This window comes from Somniosus microcephalus, chromosome 8 (genome assembly GCF_052327205.1).
Source record: "Somniosus microcephalus isolate GS21.2 chromosome 8, FLI_Smic_1.0, whole genome shotgun sequence".
NCBI classification, from domain to species: Eukaryota; Metazoa; Chordata; class Chondrichthyes; order Squaliformes; family Somniosidae; genus Somniosus; species Somniosus microcephalus.
Window position 1 is genome coordinate 51,112,185 of NC_140994.1, and position 27,271 is coordinate 51,139,455.

General features: G+C 47.5%; 1 protein-coding gene across 1 annotated transcript in view; it reads left to right on the forward strand.

Annotated features, from left to right (window-relative positions):
- tcerg1l (transcription elongation regulator 1 like) overlaps nt 1-27,271 on the forward strand; it is a gene marked incomplete at its 5' end in the record, with an annotated part of 294,947 nt that overhangs the window by 169,526 nt on the left and 98,150 nt on the right. The window contains 2 exons of the mRNA XM_085994022.1: nt 10,789-10,878; nt 14,185-14,303. Coding sequence (XP_085850148.1) covers nt 10,789-10,878; nt 14,185-14,303 — 209 coding nt within the window. The remainder of the gene's footprint in view (nt 1-10,788; nt 10,879-14,184; nt 14,304-27,271) is intronic.

Genomic DNA, 27,271 nt, shown 5'->3' on the forward strand with positions numbered 1-27,271 from the left:
TCCTAGATGCTTCTTCCACCTCCATTTGTAGATACGCTTGGGCCAGATCAACCTTCGTAAAGCGTTTCCCTCCAGATAGTGAGGCGAAAATATCTTCTATCCGTGGAAGTGGATATTGTACTGTGTGCAGGACTGGGTTCACAGTTACCTTAAAGTCCCCACAGATGCGAACCTTCTTCGGCTCCCCAGGCGTGCTGCTCAATGATTTCTTCATTACAGGAACGATGGGTGTGGCCCACTCGCTCCAGTCCGCCTTGGACAGCACACCCGAACGCTCCAGACTCTCCAGCTCTGCTTCAACGGCTGGGCGGATCGCGTACGGTACCGGTCTGGCCTTTAAAAATTTTGGGTTTGCGTTATCTTCGATTTTTATTGTTGCCATTACTCCTTTTAGAGTCCCAAGTCCTTGTTGGAACACCTCTTTCGCGTCAGTTAGAATTTTTGACAGTCGTCCAGGTGTGACGTCGTCATCCTTTTTGTCAGCCACAGTTAGCGCCTGAATGGAATGCCAATCCAATTGTATTTTTCGGATCCATTCACGTCCCAATAATGGTGGTCCCCCATCTTGTAGTATATATAGATACAGTTTCTGTGTTTCCTTGCCGTTGTATTTAACTGGCACCCTTATTTTTCCTCTGGGGTAGACTTTTTGCCTCGTGTATGTCTTCAATACAATGGACGTGTCCTTCAAGGGTATGTGTGAGAATAGCCGCTCATAGTCTCGTCGATTCATGACAGTTAGGGCTGATCCTGTGTCCAATTCCATCTTTACTTGGGACCCTGCTATCATGAGGGTGACCCAAATGGTTCGGTGATCCTCCTTTGCGATCACGTTGTGTAACTTTAGACAACTTAGTCTCCTGCTCCCCGAGTCATTATCACTCTCCTGATATTCTGAACTACTGCCTGTCATTTTTTTTACTTTCTTGTACTTTTCCTTAGTAGTTCTTTTAGTGTTGGTTTTCTTTCCCGACCTGCAGACTCTTGCTATGTGTCCCACTTTCCCACATTGCCTGCATACTTTGTCCTTAAACCAGCAGTCCTTCTGATCATGGGTTGTTCTGCCGCAGCGATAGCACTTTTCTGCTCCATATGCCATTTCGTTAGCGCTATATTCTTGTGGTTTCTGTTGTATTTCCGCAGCTCCCCGTGCTGCTGCTTCGTAGGATACTGCCACGCTGAAAGCCTGTTCTAGCGTCAGGTCCTTTTCCGAAAGTAATCGTTTCTGGGTTCCTTCACTCTGGAGCCCGCAGACAAACTTATCCCTAAAGGTATCTGCCAGTCCTGCTCCGAACTGGAAGTGCTTCGATAACTTGCGTAGTTCCGTAAGATAGTCAGCATTGCTCTCATCTTTGTGCTTGTTTCTTTTATGGAACTTGAATCTTTCTGCTATCAGCAGCGGTGTAGGGTTTAGATGTTCCTGTAAGATATTAACAATCTCTTCAAAACTTTTCTCCATTGGTTTAGCTGGGGTAATTAAATTCCGCAATAGGCCATACGTTCTCGCGCCCATCAAATTTAATAATACCGACGCCTTCTTTCCATCGGCCACCTCATTTGCCTTGCAGTACACTTCAATTCTTTCCACATACGTGGTCCAGTCTTCTATTTCGTTGTCGAAAGCAGTGATACTGCCAATCTTCGGCATCTTGGGTGGTTTAAAATGGCGGCTCCCGCGCTTTTTGTTCTTCCCCAATGGATAAAAATGGCACCTCCCAGGCTTTTCCTTCTTCCCCAATGGAATAAAATGGCGCCTCCCACGCTTTTCCTTCTTCCCCTTGCTGCCAACGCTGCTCCTAGTGTTCTAAAGGGTAATGGCGGCGCCCCGCGGCTTCGGCACATCTCTCTTTCCTTCCCCTCATTTTATTTTCTCTACGCTGCCCGGTTCTTGAGCACCAACTGCGCCCTGTGCGCTCCACCCTCTCTGCCTCTCTTTTCCTCCCGACGACGTTGCACGGCCCCTTTGCAGAGCCGCTCGATCGAGCTCGAGCCCGCCGCAGTCCAGAAGGGTCAGCGCACTACCTGCTACCAGCACGTTTTGCTGGAACACCTTGACTGGAGAGCCAATCCCAGCTCTCTACAGCCTCCCCTGCGATTCTCTGAACTCTGATGGATCACTGGGCGGTTGCCCGCGGTCGACGCCCGTTGCTCTGACTTCGACCTCCAAGAAGCTTCTTTTCAGGGAAGGATCCCCGTGAGGTGATGCAGTACTGCAGGTGAGTTCGAAACTGCTCGTCGCCAGTGTAGTGTCCGTGTATCAATAACACACGGACTGCGGGAGAACAATAATAACAGGTGTTTACTGAACAGAGGGTATGCTGAAACTGAAAGTACAGAAGCCTGCTACGGCTTTATATACAGGTGTGGTCACTGCCGGTACTACAGTATAAAATCAGTTCTCTCTTAAAGGTACATACACAACAATATCTATCCTAATCTTGCTATGCCACCAGGCCTATGTAACTTGAGTTTCCTGTGTCCATTCGCGTACACGATTTGGCTGCTGCTCCGACACCGAGCCCATCACTCTTATTTCCCCTTTTTCATCCCTTTTTTATTCTTTTATCTTTACCCCTCCTAAACCCCTCTGTCCTGTCGTATGCCTCCTTTCATTTCTCCTCTCTCGGGTACTCTGCCCTCCCAAGCACCTACACCAACCACCCTTCAACACTCCTCAATCTTCCTACTCTCCTGCTGCCGTCGCAGGTTTGACTTCCCCTTAGATAAGCCTACAACTTCCCTCTGTGCCTCTCGGCATCCTCCAAAGGGCCCATCGAGGCACTCGTCGCTGCCTCCTTATGAGCAGCAACCTCAACCATCCCATCCTACTCTCTCACCGGCCTTCCCGGCCAACGCGCCCGCTGGGGGCTAATCTTTCCAATCTCCTTCCCGTCCCACTCACCCCTCCCAATGTTGATCCTGTGGACTCTGCCAGTGGATCAGCTATCACCGCCCCTCTCCGCATCTCCTTCCAGAATGTCTGTTCACTTGTGAACAAGGCCCTTGCCATCCATGAGCTTATTGTGGATGATTGTATCGACATCATGGTCTTGACGGAAACCTGGCTGACTGGTGATGACACCTTCCCCCTAACTGAAGCCTCCCCACCTGGCTATACCTTCCATCACTTGTGCCACCTAAACCGCCGCAGTGCCGGTGTGGCTCTTATCACCAAATCACACCTTGCTCTGCCCCTCTACTCCTCTGGCACCTTCTCCTCCTTTGAGCATCTCACCGTATCCCACCCCTCTTGCCTCTCCTTTAAAATCCTCATTCTCTACCACCCACCCAAGTACCATGCCAAATTTCTGACTGAAATATCTTCACTGCTTTCCTCCAACAGCCTCTGCCTCAGCGACTTCTCATCCTCGGTGATTTCAACCTCCATCTTAACTCATCATGCTTTCTCTCTCCTCTGAGTTCACTACCCTCCTATCCTCCCTTAATCTCTTCCTCCATATAAACTCCCCAACCCATATTCACGTCACCCCCTCGACCTTGCTATCTCCCGTGGCCTCGCTACTCCCATTGTGTCAATCAAGGCCATCTCTGATCACTGCCTTGTATCTCTCTTCACCCACAACCCCCTTCCCTCTCCCAACCCCACTTCCTTCTGTGTCCACCCCTGGAAAAAACTCTTTCCCACCCCGGCCACCACCAAGTCACTTATAACTGCACTTTCAAATTCCCAACTGTCTAGCCTTTGGTCCTCCATTCACGACAACCATTCTGCAGCGACTGATCTGTTCAATCACACCCTCACCTCCAACTTTGATGCCCTAGTTCCCATTAAAACCATTACTCTCTTTCATCCTGGTCGTTCCTCCACTCCCTTATGTCCAAGGGACGCAGACTTGAACATGTATGGTGTATAATCAGATTAGCCATTCAGCACCAGATCTGGCTGGTCCACGTAAAGCACTATCCGGTCCTGCTCTCATCTGCCAAAACTGTTCACTATTCCAGGGTCATCTTGGAATCTTGGAATGCAAAGAAAACCCCCAGCTTTTCTTCTCTACTACAAACCGTCTTTGTAAACCCCTCTCCCCTGCCTCCTCCATCCTCACCTCCAACAAGTGCGAGGCGCTCAAGGACTTCTTTGTCACTCAGATTGAGACCATATGCTCAGGTGCATCTGCCGCTTCCCTTCCTTCCCCTAGCCCAATGGGCTAAACTTCCCCTAAAGTTCCCCCTGAACTTGCATTTTTCTCTAGTTTCTCTCCTATTCCCCTCATACCCTCTCCAAGATCATCTCATTCCTAAGACCCACCTCCTGCTCCCTCGACCCTATTCCCACTAAACTGCAGACCACCCAACTTCCATTCCTGGCTCCTATGTTAGCTGATGTTGTTAACAGTTCTCTCTCTCCTCAGGTACTGCCCTCCTCCCCTTCAAATCTGCCGTCATCACACCCTCCTCAAAAAACCCACCCTTGACCCCGCTGTCCTTGCAAACTACCACCCCATCTCCAACCTCCCTTTTCTCTCCAAAGTCCTTGAACATGCTGTCGCCTTCCAAATCCATGCCCATCTTTCCTGGAACTCTGTGTTTGAATCCCTCCAATCAGATTTCCGCCCCTGCCACAGTACTGAAATGGCTCTTATCAAAGTCGCAAGTGACATCCAATATGACTGTGAACGTGGTGCACTATCCCTGCTCATCCTTCTCGACCTGTCTGCAGCCCTTGACACGATTGACCACACCATCCTCCTCCAATACCTCTCCTCCGTCGTCCAGCTGGGTGGAACTACACTAACCTGGTTCTACTCTTATCCATCCAGTCGTAGCCAGAGAATCACTTGCAGGCTTCTCTTCCCACTCCCGCTCTGTTACCTCTGGAGTCCCCCAAGGATCTATCCTTGCCCTCTCCTATTACTCATCTACATGCTGCCCCTTGGCGACATCATCCGAAAATACATCCACATGTATGCTGATGACATCCAGCTATACCTCACCACCACCTCTCTCTACCCCTCCACTGTCTCTAATTTATCACATTGATTGTCCGACATCTGGTACTGGATGAGCAGAAATTTCCGCCAACTAAATATTGGGACGACCGAAGCCGTTGTCACCAGCCCCGCCACAACTCCCTCCCTAGCCCCCGACGCCATCCCTCCCACTGGTCACTGTCTGAGGCTGAACCAGACTGTTCGCAAACAAAGGCAGGATTTTCATTGGGCCGTGGAGGCGGGGTTGGAGGCGTGTGGGGGGTTAAAATCTCGAAATCGGGGGGCACAAACCCATCCCGCCCCGAACCCGCCTCCATGCCAGTTTCAAAGGAGGCGGATAGCCGACTATGCTGGGAGCCGCCTCCCCGAGGCGGGAAGGGGATTGGTGCCAATTAACTGCCTGTTAACAGGTAGTTAACAGGCATTTTTTAGCCTAATCCCTATTTTTATTCCTGAAGTGTGGGATTCCCGATGGCTCCAAACCATGCCAAGTTAGCGAGGCGGGCTGTCGGGCTGAAGGACTTGGAGGGTTCGAGATGTCCGGTGTTCAGGTGAGTGATGTGTGCATGTGTGCAGAGGTAGGTATGTTTGGTGTGTGTAAAGTGTTTAAAGAAGTTTTACTTACCTTTACAGCCTTCCTTCCTTCAGGTCTCTGGAGTCCCTCATCTCACCGGCACAGAAAGCAGAATGGCCGCGAGCTGTCAAAAGTTGCAGCATTCAGCTTTCTGTTCTGGAGAGATCTTTAAATCAGCCTGAGAGGAAGGAATTAACTTGGAGTACAGATTGTCAGTGTTTGACAGCTTCAAACAGCTGTCAAACGCTGATATTTCATCTGTCAAAAGCTTTTGACAGATGAAATGTCAATCTGTGATGTCACCTGTTTCCGAGTGGCCCTTAATTGGCCTGCTGAGCCCGCTAGGCGGGCTCAACAAGATCAATCAAGTGAAAATCGCGTAGGCTGGCCACAACTCGATGGAGGCGGGACTACAACCCCAAAATTTGTAGTCCCGCCTCCTACACGCCTCCTTAATGAAATTCCAGCCCTTGGTGTTGCACTTGAACCCGAGTTGAGCTTACAACCACATATACCGCTCCATCACCAAGACCGCCTACTTCCACCTGCATAACATCGCCCGACTCTGCCCCAGCCTCAGCTCATCTGCTGCTGAAACCCTCATCCATCTCTTTGTTACCTCTAGACTTGACTTTTCCAATGCTCTCCTGGCAGACCTTCCATCTTCCACCCTCCATAAACTTAAACTCACCCAATACTCTGCTGCCTGTGTCTTAACTCGCACATGTCCCGTTCACCATCACCCCTGTGCTCGCTGACCTACATTGGCTCGCAGTTGAGCGATGCCTTGATTTTAAAATTCTTATCCTTGCTTTCAATCCCTCCATGGCCTCAGCCCTCCATATCTCTGTAGCCTCCTCCAGCCCTACAACTCTTTGAGATATCTGCATTCCTCCAATTCTGGCCTATTGCGCATCCCAAATTTTAATCATTCTACCTTTGGCGGCCGTGCCTTCAGCTGCCTAGGATCTAAGCTCTGGAATCCCCTCCCTAAACCTCTTAGCCTCTCTACCTCTTTTTCCTCCTTTAAGACGCTCCCTAAAAATCTCATTGACCAAGATTTTAGTCATCTGCCCTAATATCTCCTTATCTCAGTGTCAAATTTTGTTTGATAACACTCCTGTAAAGCACCTTGGGATGTTTTACTACATTTAAAGATGCTATATAAATGCAAGTTATTGTTGTTTCTCATCTTTTTGCTTCTCGCAGGAGACCGTGTTCCCAGAGGCTGGGTTGAACAGTGCGTCAGTTTGCACTGTTGACTCGATGGGACTGACTTGATGGCCTCGGTGGCTTTTTTTCACCCATATGTTTTGCATGTTAAGCAGGAAGCAGTAAAGTAGCTGCAGAACTGCCAAGGAAAGCATAGAAATAACCAAATATTTTAAATTTTCCATCTTGTTATGAACTCATGTCTGCCATAGTTCAGGTTCAGTAGCATCAGTGACTTCCATAACTGGCCTCCTGCTGACCTATGTCTGCTTGTACAATAATATAACCCAGAATGTAACAAAAATATTCCCTTGTGACAAGAAATGAATATTCGTGTCTTTTCCATGTCTCTTTCTTCAATCTCTCTGAAGGCGAACTGAACAAACACTTGTTGAGGTGAGGCTTGATATGAATCATTAAGCTTCTTTATTTAACAGCTGGTGAACATACACAGCAACAGTTATGATGAGATTTATTCAATTAATTGGTGCAACATTTCTTTGTGTAATGATAGAAAATAATGAACATGCCATGCTCCCTCCCAGCAATGTCTCATCTTACTTGAATTAAGTAAGATGTCTTCTAACTATCCCCCAGCATTTCGAAACTCTTCGCCTCAACGAAGGCCTCTCGCAGCCCTCCTGTTTCAAAAGTCTGTTTCTAGTGTTAGCTTTTAGTCAAACTGTTTACCCCTCCCAGTGTGGAATCCACCAGCATAACTTGGCAAAAATTCATTTTTGAACCTGGGAGCTATCTTTTAATGAGTTCTATGTCTAGACTCTTAAATCCGTACTCCTCCACCCCAGTGCTTCTCCATTTTGACTATACTCTAATCTGCCATTCTTATGTACTATCTCACACATTGTTACATTAAACTGCATCTGCCATTGTTTTGTCCACTCACTTAATCTATGTTCTTTTGTAAATTTCTGCTCCCTTCTTCAGAATTGAGAAGTTTAGAAGATGGTAAGAATGTCATTGTTGGACCGTGCTAATTTTAATGAAAGTTCCTAATATAAACTTTAAAATACATTTCAAATTGCCAAGACTGTAATCATAATTCTGCGATACTTTTCTCCCAGTGGAGAACTGTGATGAAGTGGCGTGTGGGTTGGGAGTATCCTCAAACCACATGAGATGCATTTAACAGAGAAGAATCATTTTACTACTAAGAGGTTCAATCTTATTCTATAAGATCACTTTTATTTTAAGAAAGAAGAGGACTTTTTGTGATTTAAAAAAAGGGATCACTGTTATTCAAGCTACTAAGTAGGAAGTGTTAAGTGACAGCCTGCATGTATCTGGAATGTATTGATTCATGTATGATAGCTATGGCTTTTGCAGACCTATTCAGATGGGCTTTTTTCCCTGCAAGGTACCACACATGTTATTGAAACATAGATTATTCACAAATTGCTGGATTTTGGAAACAGCCTCAGCTATGAAGTTTTAGATGAATCTACTGCTGTAAAACATTCAAATGTAGTCAGCTGAAATCCCACTGGCAGAAAATGTGGTTCTGTGCAAGTGAGGCCAGCTGTTACTGATCCCTTGACCTGGAAGATTTCACCATCTTAAGTGTACTATTCTACAAATCTAGTTGCAAGCTTTATAGGGCAGAAGTATTCAGTTTGCAGACCTTAAGACCTAACAACTCAGCTCTTGAAGCCCAAGCTGGTGGCAAAAACAGGAAGGCAGATTATTATCTGAACGGCAATAGATTGGGAGAAGGGGAAGTGTAACGAGACCTGGGTGTCCTTGTGCACCAGTCGCTGAAGGTAAGCATGCAGGTGCAGCAGGCGGTTAAGAAGGCAAATGGTATGTTGGCCTTTGTAGCGAGAGGGTTTGAGTACAGGAACAAGGATGCCTTGCTGCAGTTGTACAGGGCCTTGGTGAGACCACACCTTGAGTATTGTGTGCAGTTTTGGTCGCCTTATCTGAGGAAGGATGTTCTTGCCATGGAGGGAGTGCTGTGAAGATTCACCAGACTGATACCTGGGATGGCAGGAATGACATATGAGGAGAGATTGGGTCGATTGGGCTTATACTCACTGGAGTTTAGAAGAATGAGAGGGGATCTCATTGAAACTTATAAAATTCTAACAGGACTAGACAGACTAGATGCAGGAAGGATGTTCCTGATGGCAGGGGAGTCCAGAACCAGGGGTCACAATCTAAGGATAAGGGGTAAGCCATTTAGGACAGAGATGAGGAGGAATTTCTTCACCCAGAGAGTGGTGAACCTGTGGAATTCTCTACCACAGAAGGCAGTGGAGGCCAATTCATTGAATATATTCAAGAGGGAGTTAGATATATTTCTTAAGGCTAAAGGGATCAAGGGATATGGAGAGAAAGCAGGGACAGGGTACTGAGGTTCGATGATAAGCCATGATCTCATTGAATGGCGGAGCAGGCTCGAGGGGCCGAATGGCCTACTCCTGCTCCTATCTTCTATGTTTCTATGTAAGCTACTCAGTCCTGTCCATGCTTATATTATTTACCGGTTTGTCCTGTTTGAATTTCATGACCTGGTGATTTGGATAGGACTGTACTTCGTGCTATTGCCTCACTGATTGATAAAATCCAAAATTGGAACGCCAAGCTATGTTAGTATCAACAACTTGAGCCATTTGCAAATTAATAAGGCTATGAATTTAAACTTTATGGGGCCAAAATTCCTTGATCCACTTCAGGTGGCAGAGTGATAATCCCAATGCACTGCTGACCTCTGCCCCTGGAACCGCTAGGGACTTGGGTCAGCTAATTTGAATAATTCTGGCAGGTACCCACACTAGTATGAGCGCATCTTGGGAGTCCACTGAGCGGGAGGGTCAGGAAAATATGGCACAGGAAAGCCGTGTGACTGGCTGCAAATTGCCAGCACAGAGGCAATTGGCTCCCTTCATAAGAGGGCCGAATGCATTGATGCCACCTGCAGTTTTTAAGGCCAAGGCCCAGGCCTGGACACCCCAATGGGAACCAGTTGTGCCTCTCCATGGATCTAGATCCCAGTAGCTTGATAATGTTGTGGTTGCTAACTGCATAAGAAGCGGAAGTGGTGGAAATTCTGGCAACTGATGCTGTCTCGCCGGCCCCGCCTGCTCCCTTACACCTCACCATCTGTGAGACCTTTACACTAACAGCAGTTTAAAGGCTTATAAGACATTCAGTACTTCATTGTTGAATTTAAACCTACGTTACCAGACATGTTTTGTCAAGTCAGCAAATTAATTGCTCCAAATGATTTCAAGAGTTAATTGAAGTACCACTGACTCATATTTGTCATATCTAACAATGTGGCAAAACTATTCTATGGGAGGTACAAAGACTTTATGCATATCGCTACAATATATGCGGGATATTTTTAACTCATACAGTACATACAGAAAATAAACTCTAATACAATTGCTAGTCAAATCTTACGATTTTTTTATGGGAGCCTGCTATTTTTACCTGTCTACTAGCAAAAAGAAACTCTCAAAAGTGTAATAAAACCACCTCCTCCTGTAATTATTGCAAATGGTAACTGTGACTGGACTATGATTCAAGCAGTAATACATCTCAGATTTGTGATGAAGTTAATTGCTCTTACTTCATTCTCATTATGAAATTGCATCATCCTTGCAGTGTGTTATGGTCTTGTAACAAAGCCCTACCTTTGTATTATTCTGCACCTATTAATAGTCCATAAATGCCTCACAGCACAAAGGAAGTTTCCTTATGTGCCTTATCTGTTATGTTCCAGCCTGTATGAGATGCACTGCCCTACTCTGAACCCTGTAGCATTGCGCTGACAATCCTGGTGAATGAGTTAAGAACACATTCAATATAAATACTAGAGAAATGTGACATCATTCTGAAGCATCCAGCGAGACAAAGGATAAAACCGTTCTGACGAAGGGTCATCGACCTGAAACGTTAACTCTGTTTTGCTCTCCACAGATGCTGCCTGACCTGCTGAGTATTTCCAGCATTTTCTGTTTTTATTTCAGATTTCCACCATCTGCAGTATTTTGCTTTTGGATAAAACAGTTTAATTTGTTTCTTTAGGTCTCTGCATTTTCTACTTGGGAAAAGGAGCTGCACAAAATAGTGTTCGACCCTCGTTATCTCCTGCTAAACCCTGAGGAACGTAAACAGGTATTTCTTTTTATCAATATTAAATACCCAGAATTGTGTTTCAACAAGTGAGATTAATCTTTAATGAGGAAGTAAATATTTTATAAATGGGCAGATGTTTTTTGGAGCAAATAAAAACAGCCAAAATTGATCTCAGAAGGCTCCTACCATTCTTAAGTATTCTCACAAAAAGGAAAATGCAGAGATAAATCTTCAAATACAAAGGTAGCTGAACAATTTTAAATAAGAACCTTTTAACGGTACCAAGCACTGCCATTACTTGTTTTTTTCATAATAATGCTATTATTTCTTTTAAGCAACTAGCAGCTATCATTTCAGAGTGTTAATGTTATTTTAAACATGCAGTGTCCCTCTTGGTTAACCAAATACTGTATATATAAAAAGGTATTTAAATTATTCAAACCAGTATATAAATTCTTCTTCAGAAAGTGGCCATTTAACTCAAGCATTTGATTTTCGATTAGAAGAACATAATTTTGAGTAGCCAAGCTGCATGTCACTTAAACTCAGTTGCGGCACTTGGTGAGTTGTGTCCATTTTGGCCAAGCCTAGTGTACTAGATAGATTGCATTGTGGAACCAGAGTTTTCCATCTTGGACAAAAAAGGAATGGTAGACATTAACTTGCTCCACTTAAATTGCACCTGCTGTTGGAAAGTATTGGAGCAGTATTATGATAACCATGGTTAGGTTTGTGTTGGCCCAGCTGTTTCAACCTACAGGCTAGAGGAGAATGCAATCCGTGGAGAGTTTCAATCTCTGCAATATATATTATAGAAATGTCTTGAGGTAACAGTTCCAGAGAGAGCCAAACATTTGTAAACATCATTTTACTAGGGTTAATTTCTGAGGGATTTTATGGCCCGGATTTTGCAGCGAAGGAATGGCAACAGCACTCACCGTTCACTGCGCTGACAGCTGCCCACACACTTATTGCGGGTGTTTGAGCGGAGACTTGCTGTCATCGGGTGTTTGATCCAGCATGGCGCCCTCTACAGGGGATCTGTGGCGCTGTGAGCAGGAAAAGCAACAGCGTGTCTCTTCAACCAATCAGATTGAAGAATCTTCACTGAGACACGCAGGCCCCTATGTTATCTCGGAGGTGCGGGATGGGGTGGTGGGAGGAGTTATGAATGGAAACCCAGAAGTACGGGTTGCTGCAGGAGAGTTAAAAAAAATTCTCTAGCTTTCCCACCCGACAGCCAACCTGATTGACAGGTAGAGAGACATCGCTGTCGGGGTTCTAGTGGAGGGGTGGGGGGGTGGGGAGATGGTGGTTGCGGGGGTAAAACATGGTCGAGGGGAGCAGACAGATCCCCGGGACGTGCGGGGGTTTGCAGGTAAGCTTATTGAGCCTGGAGGAAATATTCCTGCTCTTCCTAGCCCACAAGCAGTTCTGTAAAGACACTTGCCTTATGGATTCAGCCATTCTCACCTTTTACCTGCCAGGTTTCCCGAAGCCTGGGAAAACTGACCGACTGTTGCCTAGGCCCTAAGTTCTGGAATTCCTTGCCTAAACCTCTCCGCCTCGCTACCTCTCCTTCCTCCTTTAAGATGCTCCTTAAAAGCTACCTCTTTGACCAAGCTTTTGGTCACCGGCCCTAATTTCTCCTTATGTGGCTCGGTGTCAAAAAAAATGTTGTCTTATAATACTCCTGTGCAATACCTTGGGACGTTTTACTACGTTAACGACGCTATATAAATACACATTGTTGTTGTTGTTGACTGTGGTTAAAAATAGAAATACTGTTAAAATGGAGGCACACATTTTCCTTTAAAAGGGTTCAACACCCAACCCGCCTCCTGCGAGCGGATTTGTTGCCCGCTCCTCATCCCGCCTCCTTTAAAACCAGAAGTGGGTGGGTTCAAGGCGGGTTGGGTTATTGTTTCCGATTTTTTATTTTTTAACCTCCCATCTGAACCAAATACACCCATCTTGGGGGTTTAAAATTGCCCCCACAGAGTTTAAACCAGGAAGTGTAAACCAGGAAGTGTAAACCAAGAAGTATGAATTAGATTTAATTAATTGTAAATTCATGTACAGAACGCTAAATAAAGAGAAGGAAAGAAGATGGGATTAAGAGAGAGAGATAAAAGAGACAGAAAAAGTAAAAAAAATCTTCTTTATGTCTCCAACACTAATTAAATTCTGAAGGAATGAGACTTCCCACTTATAAAATAAAATTTTCAGTGACGGATCGTTTAGCAGCAATTAATACTGATTATACCGTTAATTCACTTACACCTGAATGCACCAGCCCTAACTTTTTCTGCCGTATTTAGTGGGTAACTAGTGGGTAAGTACTGCAACTTCACGCCCTTACGTGGACTTCAATGATGGGTCTATCGGCAACTACTGTTTTGATATAGAATATAGAATTTTGTGTGAAATACATTCCGTTTAGATTGTTGTGAGTAGCAAACAGAAACAATTTGTACAACTAAATTATTTAACATTGAGAAGATATTTGTTACCAAATAATTCAGGATGACAGGTATTACCCCAATGATTTGGGAACTCAAAGTAAACAATCAGTAATTGTGCCAAACAAAAATGAATAAACACAATTAAGAACAAAGTAAAGGAAGGTAAAATCACATCTGGATGGATTCTGAGTAAACTTTGTAAAAAATTACAAGTCCAGCATCAACTAAAATAAAACAGTAGATAGAACATCATCAATACACACAAATTGAGTTCTTAAAGGACATAAGTAAGACAGAGTAGGGAGTCAAGGATTATAAAATCTATGCCATCAATGGGTGTTAAGCCACATTGTAAGCTACATAACCAGTACTTATGGGGCAATGTCAAGAGCAGTTTATTTTCCATAATCTATTGATTGCTTGCTTATAACAAATTTGTCTAAAATACTTGTGTTCATCTTTTTCCCTGCACTGCTTAGTTTTCATTGCAGGGACACATTAATATGCACCGCATGGACCTTTCAGTAGATTTCTAGTGAAAAGAAGTTCATATGCAGAACAGAAACCAGTGTTTATTATGAGGTTAAAAATAAAGAAGAGGGTTAATATCAAATAAACTTCTAATATCATCAATACATTCACAGATTATATATGTATACTTGGAGTAACTCCAAGTGCTATGAAAATATATATTATTTATATTTCCTGGAAAATAATGCTTCAATTAAAATTGATTTCTAGAAATGATACATATTTAATAGATGATAATTTTAATAGCATCATACATAATCAAATTAAAGTTTATATTTTGTACTGAATTATAAAAAATTGAACCCAACCTTTAACATGCAACTCATGCTCCAATGCTTTTTCATTAAAGATTTTTGAGCAGTTTATCAAAACAAGAATAAAAGAAGAATCTAAAGAGAAAAAGAGCAAACTACTTCAGGCCAAAGAAGAATTTAGAAAACTTTTAGAAGAATCCAAACTCACTCCCAGGTATGTTACTTCTAAATGCCGGAGACGGAACAAGGAAAGCTAGGTCTGTTCTTAAAAGCACGTATTAACTCTATCACCAGGAAAGATAGTGTTTTGTTTTGTTAAATAGACTAATATATTGGTTCGAGGAGGATAAGCCAATATCTGGTTAGAAATGCAGTTGAGCATTATACAGATAATTAGAGATAATCAAATGTTGTATGGGACATGATTGCACTTTACCTGTTGGTAACATGTCAAATGTCACATCAAGGAAGGCAACAACCCTAGGGTCTATATTGCAGGATTTAAGATTAGATAGATGCTACAAATCAGGTTAGTTCCCAGTGCTCTTTCTTTGTGCTCTCTGCAAAAGTCAGCTCTCATTGGCAAACCTGTGTTTCCCATGAACTGAAATTTGACTTGATGTGCTCAATATCTGAGGTAGTGGACCACAAGGTGAACAGTGAACCCTGTTACAAATGTTGCAGAAGTAGTATGAGGTGCAACTTATACTCCTGAACTCTTTGAACTAGGCAGAAAAAGTCCAAGTTTACAGATCAGGCTAAAATCTAAGATTTAGGTTTATTAAAAGAAGAAAAATAATGCAGAAGCAAAAATAGATCAGCAGATTATTTAACTTTCACCAATACATTAACCAGTTTTCTAAGTCTGGCAATAATGAGTCATTTCAGGATCATGAGAGGTCTTGTATCAGAATTTTTGTACGCGTTTTTAAAATGCACAATCACGGACGCATTAGGTCCATAGATTTCCAGCACAGTGCTGTGATGTGGAGTTCAACAGTGGAATCACATGAAGTGAAGTACTCACCAACTGTTTCTTTTATTTCCTGCTTGCAGTTCCTCCTAAGACAGAACTGTCCATGAAAGCCAAAACAAAGACACAACTACAGGATACCATGCTTGCTTACCATGTTGATTTTTTGTAACAGCCTACTTCTGCTTTCACCAGGCAATGGTAATTCAGTTGCCACTTGCACCTGGCTAGCACTTGAAAAATAAAGCTCACTTTTGATGGTTCAACCATTAGAGATAGAGGTTGCCTGTTTGAATAGGAAGCCCTCTAATGGTACATCAATCAGAAACAATGAGCTGATATCTATTATGTTTGCATTCTTTGACCGAACTTGAACTCCGAGTTACAAAAACTATAGTTTCCCCTTTGAGAACCACTATTTGAATTCTATTTTAAAAATCCAATGCACTGGTATAGATTAAAACTTCATTTAAAAATGCAGACTCTGAAATTCCTCGGGTGATGATCTTGCCAGTTATGCTGGCATCGCTCCTGACAGTGCCCTCCACTGCTCACCCCACCGGAGTTAACAAGGTTAGTGGGAGGGCACCTGATTAGAATGGGGCAGCTGGGCGCATGCACCATTTTAGCATCTCTGGCACTCAACTGCCCCACATACATGGAAACTTCAGTATTGCTCTGCTCAAGAGCTGGGGTTGCCCTGGAACCCAAAAATAGGACTGATCTCCAAAAATTTGGACAAAAGAAAGGATGGAGTTTGGGGGTCAAGGCAATTTTCCTGACCTGGACCCCACTGCTGCTACTCACATACACCCTTGCAAAGGCTGTTACTCCTCCACTCACTTGGTGTACCAGTTGCCATTTTTTTTTATTCGGTTATGGGATGTGGGCGTCGCTGGCAAGGCCAGCATTTATTCCTCATCCCTAGGTACCCTTGAGAAGGTGGTGGTGGTGAGCCACCTTCTTGAACCGCTGCATTGCGTGTGGTGAAGGTACTCCCACAGTGCTGTTAGGGAGGGAGTTCCAGGATATTGACCCAGCGACGATGAAGGGTCAGCGATATACTTCTAAGTCAGGCTGGTGTGTGACTTGGAGGGGAATTTGGAGGTGGTGGTGTTCCCATGTGCCTGCTGCCCTTGTCCTTCTAGGTGGAAGAGGTCGCGGGTTTGGGAGGTACTGCCGAAGAAGCCTTGGCGAGTTGCTGCAGTGCACCTTGTAGATGGTACACACTGCAGCCACAGTACGCCGCTAGTGGAGGGAGTGAATGTTTAAGGTGGTGGATGAGGTGCCAATCAAACGGGCTGCTTTGTCTTGGATGGTGTCGAGCTTCTTGAGTGTTGCTGGAGCTGCACTCATCCAGGCAAGTGGAGAGTATTCCATCATACGCCTTACTTGTGCCTTGTAGATGGTGGGAAGGCTTTGGAGAGTCAGGAGGTGAGACACTCGCCACAGAATACCCAGCCTCTGACCTGCTCTTGTTGCCACGGTATTTATGTGGCTGGTCCAGTTAAGTTTCTGGCCAATGGTGACCCCCAGGATATTAATGGTGGGGGATTTGGTGATGGTAATGCCGTTGAATGTCAAGGGGTGGTGGTTAGACGTTCGCTTGTTGGAGATAGTCATTGCCTTGCAGTTGTGTGGAGCGAATGTTAGCTGCCACTTATCAGCCCAAATCTAAATGTCATTCAGGTCTTGCTGCATGCGGGCATGGACTGCTTCATTATCTCAGGAGTTGCGAATGACACTGAACACTGTGCAGTCATCAGTGAACAACCCCACTTCTGACCTTATGATGGAGGGAAGGTCATTGATGAAGCAGCTGAAGATGGTTGGGCCTAGGAGACTGCCCTGAGGAACTCCTGCAACGATGTCCTGGGGCTGTGATGATTGACCTCCAACCACCAAAACCATTTTCCTTTGTGCTAGGTATGACTCCAGTCAGTGGAGAGTTTCCCCCCCGTTCCCACTGACTTCAGTTTTACTAGGGCTCCTTGATGCCACACTCGGTCAAATGCTTCCATGATGTCACGGACAGTCACTCTCACCTCACCTCTGGAATTCAGCTCTTTTGTCCATGTTTGGACCAAGGCTGTAATAAGGTCTGGAGCCGAGTGGTCCTGGCTGTTAAGTCTGTGTGTTCTAGTTATTGTTAATAAGAATCACTGCACACAGACCACAAGAATAAATTCAACAGGTCTTTACTAGTCGAAGGTCAGGCTGAACTGCCCAATAAATCATTACACAGCACTTATATACCGGTGTGGTCACCACCGGTATTACAGTATACAGCAGCCAAGATAAAGTAGTGCATCTCTTAAAATAGTTCTCTTAAAGGTGGAATGGTTACATACACCACAATCCTCCCTTTTTAGCTTAACAGTATATATTCCCCATTTAACATAACATAATAACATATATACACAACTTCATGTAAAAACAGTTCACAGATTCAGTCTCTGAGGAGGCCTCCTGATCCGAGACGGATAACGCCTTTCAGGGGTCTCTGGTTCTCGTTGCTGGGGTGCCTCCATCAACTTCTGGACAACCCACGCTATTTTCCCTTGATTGACCTTGTTAAGCCCGCCCTGCAGGCTTAGTAGGCCAATTAAGGGAAAGTTGGTTGCAGACAACGTCAACATATGACGTTTCATCTGTCAAAAATTTTTGACAGATGAATTGTCATTGTTTGACAGCTCTGTGAAGCTGTCAAACAGTGACATTCTCTGTAATTTGATGAGGTCTTGAATTCAAGACCTCATGAAACTTCTTTCTTTTACAGAAATAAGATGGTTGTTGCATCTGAGAATGCAACGGCTATCTGTCATCTGCAACACGGAGGTCCGAGACTCTCCGCATACAAACAGACTGAAGCCTGCAGGAAGAAACAAAGGTAAGTACGCTTTTACTAACACTTTGCACTTACCTCAGATACTCACCTCTTCACTCTTGCACCCATCACTTACCTTCACAGCACACTTTTGCATCCCCCCAAACCCTGCAGACCCAGTACTCGCCTCGCTGACCTGGCGGGTTTCAGAGCCTTCGGGAAGCCCACACTTGTGAGGGCAAAAAGGGGATAATTCTATTTTCTGCCTGTTAACTACCTGCCTGTTAACAGACAGTTAATAGGCTTTAATTCCTTCCCGCCTCCAAAGGAGACGGGACCTGGCGCGGGACGGCAACCCGCCTCCTGGCAAGATGGCATGGAAGTGGGTTGGGCACCCGCCCCCAAATTCTGCCATTTTCCCGGCAGTCCCGCCTCCCCAGGGCTGGCAAAATTGCTCCCGTCCAGTCTGAACCCAGTGCTTAGTGAGTGTTGCCCACAATAGGAAACTGTCCACATTTCAACACTAATTCACATAAAATTGGCAATCTCACTCCGAGAGCTCTAAGAATGGCTGATGTGGGAAATGCAAATCTCACACTGGTTCAGGAGAAGGTACTGTTCTGAGGTTGGGATTGAGGGAAAGCTTCCATGTTATGTATGGTCTGCGAGAGTGCTTGATAATGACAAAGTCCACCCAAAATAGAAAATTGTTCCATTTCCCAGCACTCATCGTGACAAGCACAATTTTTTTTTAAAGTAATAAATAATAAAGCCACAGTTAAATCAAATTGTACCTGTTCTAATGCTGTTAATTTGTATAGAAAACCTGTGCTAGCAAAACTTAGGTAGCGTGCACTCCACTTATATGGCATGCATGGTTTATCTGTGTAATCTGTATTATCTGGTAAACAGTAAAAGTGATGAATTGACTATTCTGCAGCTCTTTGCGCAAGATATAAGTCCCGAGAAATTGATTAGCATGGAATGATCCCTGCGACAAACTGGGTAGGCCTAAGGCACGTCCTACATTGGGCCTTGGCCTTCATTTAAATGGGACCGGCCAGCTGTGGACATATGCTGGGCAATGAAATGGCATTGAATTTAGGGCTGTTGTGTCATGGAAGTGGGTCCCGGGACAGGTGGGGAGGCGATTGGGATGGGGAAATCAATCAGAAGGGAGGGGAGAGATCAAGGAGGATAGGAAGAGGGCGATCAAAATGGTGGAAGTAATCGGGAGAGGAAGGGTGGTGATCGGGAAGGGGTGGATGATTGGGAAGGGGCTGAACGGGAGCATGTATTGGTCTTCGGCAATGTAGTGGAGCTGGGTGGAGCACTTTTCCAATATGGCAGGCAACGCACCTCCAGCTCCAATTAAGTTCTAGGCCAAGCTGTGTATCCAAGAAGTATTTTGTATATGTTTTGTTCTTGTAATCAGCCTGGTCGCAGCATTCCACACTGGAAAGCTTACAGTTGTGGCAAATGTGATATTCAGGTCTGCCTATGGAAAATCATTTGAAAAAAATGAAGAAAGAACTTGCAATTATAAAGCGCCTTTCATGACCTCAGGATGTCCCAAAGTACTTCACGGCCAATGATGTACTTTTGAAGGGTAATCCTGTTTTAATTTGCACACAGCAAGACAAACAGCAATGAGATAGATGACCAAATAATCTGTTTTAATGTTATTGGCTTAGTGATAAATGTTGCACAGAACACCTCTTCTGTTCTTCAGTTAGTGCCATGGGATCATTTTTATCCACCAGAAAGGGCCTCTCCAAGATATGGTACCTCTGACAGTGCAGCACGCCCTCAATTCTGCACTGAAGTATCAGCCTGGATTATGTGCTCAAGCCTCTGGAGTGAGACTTGAACCCTCAACTTTCTGACTCGGAGGTAAGAGTGCTACCACTGAGCCATGGCTGACATTTTATAACTCCTAACACCACTTACTATTCTACTTAACTGACAGCTAGCTATTAACAAACTTTCTCAGTAGACCTGATTTATCCTGTTATAATGGACCTTAGACATCTAGGGCTAGAAATTCAGTTGAGCCACTTTTGGGGCGGTAAAGTCGGGCGGCCGCTGAAGTTTGCGCCCGGCGCAAAGTCGAGGCCACTTCGCCGATATTCAGTAGCATCGCCCTAAGAGGTTGCTGCAGGGCTAAAACTGGCGATGCACGACTATCTTTAGGCGCTAAGCCGGCGGTGCTGAGCTATACCGCCGAGGCCAGGCGCAGCGCAGGTGCGGTGATTTCTTCATTGACGGCAGACACGCTGGCGCCGGCCATCTCTTAAAGGGGGAAGGGTCGATTTTTTTGGCTGCCACGCCCTGGACACTGCAGCCCTCCACCTAGGCCTGAACACTGCTGCTGCAACTCTTCACCGCCCAGGACGATGCAGAAGGCCCGGGAGAGAGCGCTGCGCTTCAGCGAGGGTGACCTGAGGCTGCTGGTTAGCGCAGTGGAGCGAAGACGCCATGTTTTGTTCCCTGACAGTGGCAAGAAGCCGGTGCCCAGCGTCTACCGCAAAGCCTGGAGGGAGGTCTCCAACAGGGTGACATCCAACACTGTGGTTGCCAGGAATCCTGTACAATGCAGGAAAAAGTTCAACGACCTCACTCAGATTGTCAGGGTGAGTACCCTTTCCAGTGTCCTCCTCATCCTTGCATGTGCACCTCACATTATGGACAAAGGGACCTGAAAGCCCTAATGGCCAGCCCTCATCCAGCAGCTATGGGACTGGCATGAACATCAATTGCACATTCTGCACTTTACACACTGTCCAAGCTATTCGACCATGGGAGGCAGTGCAGACAAGATCAGGGCTACACACCGTACTTAGAGGCCGTCCTTTCTCTTGCAGGCCAAGCTGGCTAACAACAGGCGTAGCCAGATTGGGACCGGTGGAGGCCGACCTCAGCACCAAGAGCTCACCGACCTAGACCAGCGCGTGGAGCGCATTATGGGAGTCCGTGTGATTGGCCCCGTTGCCACTGGAGATGCCGACCCTGTTCTGGGCACCAATGGTAAGGACATCACCTTTTGGACCTCTCTCGTTCCACTTGCGCATCAGATCAACATCCTTTGCCACTGTCCGACCAATACGGTGAATGGCATCACTCATGCCTCCCTCGCTGATGCCCTGTCCTCACTCTAAAGCTACTCTTGTGCCTTCCTGCTTTCAGATGGTGAGACGCCTGGTGAGGAGGCGGGCCTTGAAGCTGCCAGTGACAGCCCCTCGGAAGAGGAGGAGGAGGAGGAGGAGGAGGAAGAGGTAGCCGGCCCATCAGTGGCACCCTCAGCCGCGGCAGCCCATGGCGATGTAGGGGACACGTCTTCCCTGGAGGGGAGCCTGGGGGAAGGGTCACAGGAGAGTGAAGTTCCTGGGCCCAGCGGCCTGCAGCAACGCGGGAGGGGTGGGGAAGCTCGGCGGCCTTCTCCCCAGAGGGTGAGTGCGGCCTCCAGTCCTGCGACGGTCAGCGCAGAGGAGGTGCGCCTCCTAGAGGAAATGGCAGTTGACTCGGAGCGCAGGCACACGGAGCTCATGGGGGTAGTGGCACGGATGCCTGACTCCATACAGTCACTGGCTCGGAGTGTGGAGGAATTCGGGGCAGCACAGTCGGCGAGTTCCCAAGTGCTCACTCGTGCCGTCCAGGCCCAGGCCAGGAGTCTGCAGGAATTCGGGGCAGCACAGTCGGCGAGTACCCAAGTGCTCACTCGTGCCGTCCAGACACTGGCTGGGAGTGTGGAGGAATTCGGGGCAGCACAGTCGGCGAATACCCAAGTGCTCAGTCGTGCCGTCCAGTCACTGGCTGGTCTTATGCGGTCACAGACCAGGGCAGCACGGGCACTAACTGGTGCCACACTGGCTGCATCGGCCAGGCATCGCCAGGGCACCCGCCGCCCTGCAGCAGCCCAGCGGGCTGTCCTTCAGCAGTTTGCTGCGCATGCTGCAGTGCTGGCCCAGGCGACTGCCACTGTATCAGGCGACCAGCGAGCGCCTGCCATCAGCCAGCTTGCCCCCATTCCTGCAGCCGACACTGCCACTCCACCAGTGCAGCTGCCAGCAGCTGCTGGACACACTGATGCCGCCCAGCCACAGCTGCAGCAGTCACCAGCCGGCCCCTCGAGGGCCAGAGCTCATGCAGGCCGACCCCCAAGGGCATCTGCCGTCTCGCCATGTGCCCCTCAGGAGCCTTCCCCCAGCCTTGCTGCAGCCACTGGGCTCCAATTGAGGAGCAGCAGGGCGGGCAGGGGCTGCACAAGTATGCGCAAGGCATCGCCCTCGCGGGCCAAAAAGTAGAAGGTGTGGGCAAATGTGTTGTTTTTATGAAGGCCGAGGATGTTGTGTTTGTTTTTATGAAGGCCGAGGATGTTGTGTTTGTTTTTATGAAGGCCGAGGATGACGGTCTTTTTTGTTTCACTGTTCTGTTAATCCTCTCCAGGTTGTGGGAGCGAGTTATGTGTCTGACTGTTTTTGGGGGGGGGGTTCTGTTTCTGTTTGTCATGTGGGAAGGGCACAGAGTTTGTGGAATAAACAATTTTCTTTAATCAGATTGTCCATGTTTGAACTTTGAAGTTTTTGTTGCCTTGACCGGCTGAGGGCTTGCGGAGCGGCTGCATTCATGTTCTTTCATTGGCACAAGCCATTCCCTGAGAGGGGGCCTAGAACCTACGTTCAATAAGCCGCCGACGGGCGGCCCTTGGACCTTGTGCCTCCCTCCTGTGCTGGTCCTCCTCCTCCTGCTCCTCCTCCTGAGGTGGTGCTCCAATCTGTGGTGGCAATGCCTGAGTCCTGCGGATAGCCAGGTTGTGCAGCATGCAGCAAACGACCACGAAATGGGAGACTCGCTCCGGCGAATACTGCAGGGCTCCGCCGGAACGATCCAGGCAGTGGAACCGTTGCTTAAGGACGCCGATTGTTTGTTCGATGATGTTCCTGGTCGCTTGATGGCTCTCGTTGTATGCCTCTTCAGCAGGGGTCCTGGGCGCGCGGAGCGGGGTCATGAGCCAGGTACACAAAGGATAGCCTTTGTCCCCAATAAGCCATCCTCGTGGCTGAGGCTGTGCCTGGAACATGTCAGCCACAGTAGTCTGTCGCAGGATGAAGGCATCGTGGCTGCTGCCTGGAAAGCGGGCATTGACAGCTAGGATGAGCTGCCTGTGGTCACACACCAGCTGTACGTTGAGGGAATGGTAGCCCTTCCGGTTGCGGTAATCCTCGGCATTCTCCACAGGTGCCCGCAAAGCCACATGCATGCAGTCAATGGCGCCCTGCACCATGGGGAAGCGCGCTATTCTTCCAAATCCCATTGCACACTGTTGCTGCTTGTCCAGGGTCATGGGGAAGGAGATGAACTGACGTCTCCTTCTGAAAAGGGCATTGGTCACCTGGCGGATGCAGCAATGCACGGCGAACTGGGAGATGTTAACAATGTCCCCAGCAGCGGATTGGAAGGAGCCGGTGGCATAGAAGTTGAGAGCCACCGTCACCTTCACTGCCACCGACAGAGACGTCCTGCACCTCAGCTGTGGCTGCAGATCTCTCCGAAGCAGCTGGCAGATCTCTGTGACCACCTCCCTTCGGAATCGCAGCCTCCTAACACACTGGTCGTCAGACATGTTGAGATAGGAGAACTGCTGGCGGTAGACCCTGGGTGGGTAAGGCCTCCCTTGGCGACGCCTGTTGCCCCCTCTCCGTCTAGCCAGGGCTCGCACTCTCTCACGGCGTCTGTGAGCCCTTTGGATGTAATTGTGAAAGCCTGCGTTGACACCCATTGCAGCCCCCATAATATGCTGGCAAACAATGAGATATGAATGAAGGCAAAGACAATTGCAAAGCTGTGGCCTGAAGCCAGAAGTACCTGTCCTAGTGTTGGGCCAAAGCAGTAAGCTCTCTACCTTGGTCTCTCTCCAAAGATCCGTCTCACAAGAATGAGTGCTGCAAAATGGCAGCCTTTTATAGTGCAGGTGAAGTGCCCTTTAATTTGCGCTCCCCGCGGCCCGCATCGGCTGAGCACCGTTCCACTCAACAGTCGCGAGGGCCGTCAGGCGCACAATGGGCTGGCGCGACTGAAGTTCCGGTTGGGGGCGCACAAAGGGCGTTGCACGAGGAAATGACGTCATGATCTGCGCGCGGCAGCTGAGCGCGCGCAAAGACTTTGCGCCGGCGCAAAATGTCTACTGAAGTTGGGGCGAGGCGCAGATCGCGCTGCGCCCGGGCACTAAGCGCCTAGCGCTCGACATCTACTCCTCCTAAGGCGCTAATGGCTGGCGCAACCAACTGAATTTCTAACCCCTATTATTTTATTTTATATATATATAAAGCGGTATGTCTGTATGTCTGTCTGTATGTCTGTCTGTATGTCTGTCTGTCCGCTATACACTCAAAAGTTATAGAGCGCACCTACACATATGTTATATCAAAAGAAAGCTGATGATCAGGGGAGTGTCATAGGCATATTTACTTTTTGGTCAGACAAAAATTGTTTGGAGAGTATACAAAAAACGTTCAAAAATCCGCTCATAAGCGGTTGACCAATCCTACCGCTCATTAGCGTTGAGTGACGTGATGGTTGACGAATTGGGGGATGTTTCATGGCATTTGTGGGCGGGGCCTAATCCTTCAAACTGCCGAGCGGGAGCTGAGCTGAGGTGAGAGGCGGCCATTAAAGACCAGCCGGGCCTAAAGCGCTGGCGGCCGCCCTTCTTCACCCGCAAAATCTCCCTCCAGCTCTCACCTTTTAGCGGGGGAGAGGCTGCTTTAAATTAGATCGTTCACTCAGTCACGTCTCTCTTCATCTCTTTTGTTTTTCTTCTCTCTGGCCGGCTGCGCGGGAAAACAGAGAACCACGCGGCCCGAGAGACAGCGAGCAGGGGAGCAGTGGCGAGGGCTCCGGCTCAGCGGATCGGGCGCTCATCAGGGGTCGGCCCGCAACACATCGACCGGAGGAGCGGCGGCTCTCTCTCTCCTTCCCCCCCTCTCTCTCCTCCCCCCCCGTCTCTCTCTCTCTCTCCTTCCCCCCCCCTCTCTCTCTCTCTCCTTCCCCCCCCTCTCTCTCTCTCTCCCGCTGACCTCACAAAATGGCGGCCGCCTTTCTTCACCCGCCGGGCTCTCGGACACGGGAGTCCGGGGCGAAAGGCCTTCGACTGCCGCCCGGCCAACCGGGTCCAAAGGCCCGCCTGGTTAAACATGAGGAACCCCGGGCTCGCTTCTGAGCGATCGGCACCCGGCCTCCCGGTGTCAGACTGACTCCGTTCTGGTACAGAGGTGAGTCGGAGGGAGAGGGAGAGAGAGAAAAAGTGGGGAGGGAGGGAGAGAGAGAGGGGCAGGGAGAGAGAGGGGCAGGGAGAGAGAGGGGGCAGGGAGAGAGAGGGTGAGGGAGGGAGAGAGAGAGGGGCAGGGAGAGAGAGGGGCAGGGAGAGAGAGGGGCAGGGAGCGAGAGGGGTAGGGAGAGAGAGGGGCGGGGAGAGGGGGGGCGAGAGAGGGGAGAGCGTGGGTGACAGGGAGAGAGGGGGGAGGGAGAGAGACAGGGTGAGGGAGGTAAAGCATGAAGGGTGGGAGAGGGAGGGAGAGCTCGCCTTCTTCCTTCCTTTGGCCGGCGCAATTCAAACTTCCCGCCGACCTCACAAAATGGCGGCCGCCCTTCTTCACCCGCCGGGCTCTGAGTCCAGCCCCTTCCCCGGGGTGTCTTCCTCTCTTCTCTATCTCCTTCCCTCACTCTCTCCTTCCCTCTCTCTCTCCTTCCCTCTCTCTCTCTCCTTCCCTCACTCTCTCCTTCCTCCTCTCTCTCTCTCTCTCTCCCTCTCTCTCTCTCTCTCCTCTCTCTCTCTCTCTCTCCTTCCCTCTCTCTCTCTCTCTCTGTCTCTCTCTCCTTCCCTCTCCTCTCTCTCTCTCTCCTTCCCTCTCTCTCTCTCTCTCCTTCCCTCTCTCTCTCTCTCTCTCTCTCCTTCCCTCTCTCTCTCTCTCTCTCTCTCTCCTTCCCTCCTCTTCTCTCTCGTCTCTCTCCTTCCCTCTCTCTCTCTCTCTCCTTCCCTCTCTCTCTCTCTGTCTCTCTCTCCTTCCCTCTCTCTCTCTCTCCTTCCCTCTCTCACTCTCTCTCTCTCTCCTTCCTCTCTCTCTCTCTCTCTCTCTCTCTCCCTCTCTCTCTCTCTGTCTGTCTCTCTCTCCTTCCCTCTCTCTCTGTCTCTCTCTCCTTCCCTCTCTGTCTCTCTCTCCTCCCCGCTCTCTCTCTCTCTCCTTCCCTCTCTCTCTCTCTCTCTGTCTCTCTCCTTCCCTCTCTCTCTCTGTCTCTCTCTCCTTCCCTCTCTCTCTCTGTCTCTCTCTCCTTCCCTCTCTGTCTCTCTCTCCTTCCCTCTCTCTCTCTGCTCTCTCTCTCTCTCTCTCCTTCCCTCTCTCTCTCTCGCCTTCCCTCTCTCTCTCTCTCCCTTTCCCTCTCTCTCTCTCCTTCCCTCCCTCTCTTCCTCTTCCCTCTCTCTTTCCCTCTCTCTCTCTCTCTTTCCCTCTCTCTCTCTCCTTCCCACACAGACAGACAGACAGACAAACTCATTTATATGCCCTCAAAAAACCCTCGGCACCACCGGGCACTTCAGCTAGTACCAGATAAATTAGGTCTGCACTATAACTCGCTTACACTGTAATGGCAAACCTAGTAGACTGATCAGAGATCTGAACTGGATATTATTAGTGTGAAATAATACAAAACACAAAGCATTATCTGATTCTGATTGTTTTATGTTTTTTTTAATCAATAGTTACGTTTATTACCTTACCACTGTACTAGGAAAGAATAGAACTGAACAAAACAAATCTCGTCCTATTATGTGCAAATAGTCCATATAAACAAGAAGTCTGCATGAAACAGAGAACTACTGTGGAAGTCCTTTCACAAGGGAAACTGCATAATTACTTTGAAATGGATGACTTATTAAACAAAAATTAGTGCAATGCTAGGTGACAAAACCAGTAAATAAAATTACATTAATGTTTTACCTCCTATGCATTGCCACGTTTCAGCTGGCTCAATACCTATCCTATTGGGTAGGAAAAGAGTGATCAAATTATTTGTTTCCCCTGTTTCCATGTATCACCTATTTGAGTACTAAAGCTAAGTGACAGAATAAGAGCGGAAAGCCAGCTGATGCATGTTATGGGTAACGAGGTGAAAAATGAATCTAGTATTCTGTACTAGTTCTGTCATTTAGTTCAGTAGCCCAGTCCAACATTCAGAGGCACACAATGTTCATTCTCTTTTAAAAATTGATTTTGGGTTGCAGGATTATTGTTAACATCATGATTTTTATTGTATAATATTGCATTTTAATGAGGATTAATTAATGTGCATCGCCGCTAAATAATCGAGTTCGACTTCGACGAACTAT